The 5,000-nt window shown below is 41.2% G+C and overlaps 1 protein-coding gene across 2 annotated transcripts in view; it reads left to right on the top strand.

Moving 5' to 3' along the window:
* Positions 1–5,000, top strand: part of LOC143041533 (uncharacterized) — a 266,756-nt gene that overhangs the window by 161,813 nt on the left and 99,943 nt on the right. For both annotated transcript variants that reach the window (XM_076213520.1, XM_076213521.1), the window contains exons 11-13: positions 1,976–2,136; positions 2,861–2,982; positions 3,261–3,336. In XM_076213520.1, the coding sequence (XP_076069635.1) occupies positions 1,976–2,136; positions 2,861–2,982; positions 3,261–3,336 (359 nt within the window). The remainder of the gene's footprint in view (positions 1–1,975; positions 2,137–2,860; positions 2,983–3,260; positions 3,337–5,000) is intronic.

The following is a 5,000-nucleotide window of genomic DNA, read 5'->3' on the forward strand; positions in this document are numbered from 1 at the left end:
CTCTCTTGTATTATTTCTATTAGTCTCGAATAGAAGCAGAACAGGTTTGTTATACATGATCTTCCTTGTCTAAATCCAAATTTATTTGAATTCAGTATAGTTTTTTCTTCCAGATGTTTAACCCATCTACTTTTGATAACTTTTTCACATATCTTTGTTACTGTGCTTGTTAGGGAGACCTGTCTGTAGTTAATTGGATTTTCCTTGTTTCCTCCTTTATATATTGGTACAATATTTGCATTTTTCCAGTCTTGTGGTACTTTTCCTTCTGTGAGCGAGCATTTGATTGTATTGTATATTTTATCTGTTAACTCCTCTATGTATTCTTTCAGTATCCAATTTGCGAATCCATCCGGACCATGCGGTTTTCTGACATCAAGGTTTTTTATTCGGTCGCTGATTTCCTTCTGTATTACAATCATTTCCTTCATGGGGGGGGGGTTCTGTCTCTCTATTCCCTCACAGTTAGGTGAGTTCTCAATTGTGAATACCGATTTGAAATGATTGCTCATAATATCTGCCATTTCTTGTTCTTCTGTATATTCATAACTTCCCTGGACCAGTTTTTCTATTTCTTGTTTGTTTTTTAGTTTACCATTCACATATCTGTAAAATAGTTTAGGTTGTTCCTTGCATTTTTCTATTATTTCTTTTTGATAGTCTCTTTTCATATCTGCTTATTTTTACATAATCGTTTCTTAGTTTGATGTACAGTATGTTTCCTATTTGCTCGTTTTTTTTCGAGCTTTGTCTCTTTTATCTTTAGCTTCACTACATTTTTTTTTGTACCAGTTTTTTTATGTATACTCTTTCTTGCTTTTGTTGTGGTACATATTTTTCACTCTCTCATTATAAATTTATTTTAGCATATTCCATTTCTTTTCCATCCTTGTTTCTTCTTTTTTGGAATTTTTCCCAGTTTGCGTTGCGAAAGAATTTTTTAAGTTTCTCAAAATTCGTTTTGTTGTAAATTGGTCTTCCTATTCTATGTTTCTCATTTCTTCTTAGGTGTGTGTGTGTGTGTGTGTGTGTGTGTGTGTGTGTGTGTGTGTGTGTGTGTGTGTGTGTGTGTGTAAAACAACAGTAGTGAGATATTGAGGAATAGTCCTCGAGGTTTTTAGGTCTCCATTACAGAAGAATCTAACAAAACTAAAGTAGGGGGACAAGACTCTATGTCTTGAGTTCGAAGGCCCGGAAGACACGCCCCTGTCCCGTCTCTGTTTTCTTAGACAAATAACAATCCGACAGTTTAACCTTGTAAATGACCCTGGGACGTATGACATGGAGATTTTTCGTTATGTTTCACTTCCAGTGGGACAGGAGTGGACGACTGAGGGTAATAGGGATCAGATGTTGAACCCTTACTTGATGAAAACCTTGTGATATCTAATCAAGCTAAAGGAGGAGGGCAGAGAGGTGTGATCGTTTCGCTGAACTCAGGTTCTCATTCCAAGATGATGTTCCAAGAGTGGACGCATCTCTACGGAAAACGGTTCCTGGACATCCTTTAGACATGTGGTCTTCTTCACCATGTCCCTGTGGCCTCGTGACGCCTTCTCATTCCAAACTAAGAGATCGTCTCTGTCCATTTTGTTCACTTCTTTAATGACCTAAACACCACCATCAAGTCACCTCTTTCTCTCCCCTCTTTCAATTATGACAAAGCCAAAGCGTTTACTCTCTTCTTGTATGTTTTTTTCTGCAAAACAGGGAATCGAGGTAGTTGCTGCTCTGTATATTCCCTCAACCTTGTTCATAGCTGTGTGTTTTGCCTATGCTGGTGTGGTTAGATTAATATGTTTATGATTCGGCCATGAATGTCATATAATTATTTTTATTATCTCAGGTGTATTTATATGGTACTCTACCAGCTTTGTTCATTATTGTTCTTTGATGTGGATATGAACGTTTCCTGTAGAAGTAGATGTAGTACTGAGGTATCACAAATCATAATGAAATGAGAATTTACCCTCAGAATGCAGAGAACACGTACGGCTTCGAAACACCCAGTAAAGCTGCTTGCAAACATCTTTGGCAGTGTTGTGTTGAGCACCATGCTTTCTTTAGACTCACTCAAGCCTCTGGAAACTCACCGCAAGCCATCCTTAATCTCGGATCATCGAAGTTGAGGTATAAGTAAGTATCTATTTGTTTGTTTATCTTTTTTTTTCTATGACATCAATACATAAACAAAGAATGTGTGGAGGCTTTTATATTTCAAAATGAGCTGGTCTTGGAGAAGCAATGATATTTTGCATCATTTTTTTTAAGTATGACAATAGTAAAAATTGTTGCCTCGAATTTCCCTGACTGATCAAGCACTCAATCCGTTGCCCATGGTCTCTTGCAGAAAACCTATGGTATAATTCCTCTTAGATTTGAATTAATTTGTACTCCCTTTTCCCATTAAAACAAAACACCTATTGTGATACTGCTTATACTTTTTCAAATGTTAGCCACTTCTTTGGAAATTAGCAGTTTATGAATTTTGAGTCACGATTTTTGCCGCTGAACACCCCCACCGGGGCAAATGTGCACAAGCTAACCTCTGATGATGTTAGGTTAGGAAGGTGGTCGTGATCTGGAAACTGACAGAAATTCCATTATGTTGTTTTATGTTCATGGTTCGGTATAATGTCACGAACTTTCTCTTATGGAGGACTATTTGTCGCAGGGAACTTAATGTAGTACATCCTTACTACGAACTCACTCAGCCAAGTAACCTCGGTCAGCCTCCACACCTGATGTCTCGCCAGTGTGGTTCTTCATATGTTCACAATATGTGCTCATACCGAGATACTCGTTTGTTTTTGAAAATAAGTACTGCATAATTTGTAAATATTTTTGTTTCGTCCCACAGTGGTCAGGGGGACAAGGATACTGTGGACTCCCACATTCCTGTGCAAGGAAGACCGCAGCAGGAGTTTACGCGCACGCCGTCTCGCCGATATCAGCGCCGAGTCGTCGAGGGCGCGCTAGACAGTATGTACAAGCTACCCATTGCATTCACAATTGGATATCTCATTTGAAGATTAATTTTTATTTTCTTGCAAAGCCACTTAATGCCTTTGTGTCAACAAAGTGCTAGGTACCACCCACTACCAGTATCGAATTAATGGCACTACTCATCTCTTGCATGAAGAGGACATTACACGCGAATTATACCTTATTCGTCTGCACTATCTCGTTTGAATAAGTAAATAAGATTTATGGCGATTTTATGTGGCCCATTGTTTTAATGTCAGGAATTATTTTTCCAGGTCCATCAGCAGAGGATGTCGAAATTCCAGCAACCACTCCGAACAGCGTGTCTACTTTTCCTACTACAAACACCACGTAAGTAAATATGTATATTCAATACAAACATGAGGAAACATTATCAAATCCTTTTGTCTTTATAATGTTGTTCTACATGCACACACACACACACACACACACACACACACACACACACACACACACACACACACACACACACACACACACACACACACACACACGATCACGAGTCCAACACGTGATCCAAAGACCAAGGTGAATACACACACACACACACACACACACACACACACACACACACACACACACACACACACACACACACACACACACACACACACACACACACACACACACACACACAAACACACACACACTTGCTGTTTTGACCTCGTGGGGTAAGGACATGCTTGCTGGCGCTCCGTAGCAGCCGAGGTCAGCCTGTTGACCTGACTCCACCACCCTTCTATTATCAAGAACTTCTTTCTGATGCTGTTGACAGTGATCCTGGATATTCCATCTACAAATCTTGAAACATTTGTGAAGTGTAGTGCCCGTGTTAGTGTGTGACAATGTGTGTTCCCAAGCTCCGTTACCGCCCCACCGACCTGTGGCGCTTCAGGGCAGGCTCAGGCTATCCACCTGTGGACGTTATTATGCACCTGAAACCACTTCTGTTTCGCAGCCGCAGTCGAAGGCAAGGTAAACACGTGAACAAAACCATCCCAGTCATTACGACAGGAAAAAGGTAAAGAAAACCCTCACCCAAAAGAGAGTACACACACTTCAAAGTGCCGAGATTATGGCATGACCTTCCTCCTTTACTGGTATCCGATGTGACATCGCTTAACAATAAACTCGATGAAGTTATAACAACAGTGAAAGATACCAGCGCTGACATTGTAGCCATTACTGAAGCGTGGCAAGTGGTTCCTGAAGTGTGTAAAATTGTGGGCTATGAACTTTTCCACCATCTCAGGACTGACAAACGAGGAGGGGGTGTAGTAATGTACCGCAGGACAACCCTTAACCCCTCACACCTGACTGTTGTGATTCCCGAGGGAGTGGAGGCTTTGTGGGTGAGGGTGTCACTTCCCTCCTATCCTCGCCATACAGCATCTGTCATTTTCTGTATTGTGTACCACCCACCCAACTCCTCCACCGCACAGCTTCTTGTCTTCCACATCATTGATACAGCAGATGCACTGAGAGTGAAATTTCCTGCTGCCAAGATCGTCATATGCGATGACTTCAACCAATAGAACATATCAGACATCCTAAATCAACTCCATCTTACTCAAGTCATAGATTTCCCAACGAATGGTAAGAATAGCCTTGACATTATCATGACTGACCTGAATCAATACTACCTACCCCACCACCCCCACCCCTACCACCCATGGGACGCAGCACTCACCTCTCTATCTTCTGGCCCCCAGCTCCCACAACCTCCCCAGTTGTTGGTTCAGATGTTGTGAGGACTCACAGACCCACCCCTGACTCAGCCATAAAAGTGTTTGGTCAGTGGATAGTACACCATACCTGGTCAGAAGTTCTCCTAGTGGATGATGTTAACACCAAGTGGGATAATTATGTTAATACCACTTCTTTCTCACCAAGAATCTGACCATGCACCCCTCAGACGTTCTCTGGGTTACACAAAGAATTAAGCGGCTGATGAAACAGAGGAACAAGGCATTCTATATAGACAAAGGATTACA

This window comes from Oratosquilla oratoria, chromosome 31, assembly GCF_046742065.1.
Source record: "Oratosquilla oratoria isolate Oo_2021 chromosome 31, ASM4674206v1, whole genome shotgun sequence".
NCBI classification, from domain to species: domain Eukaryota; kingdom Metazoa; phylum Arthropoda; class Malacostraca; order Stomatopoda; family Squillidae; genus Oratosquilla; species Oratosquilla oratoria.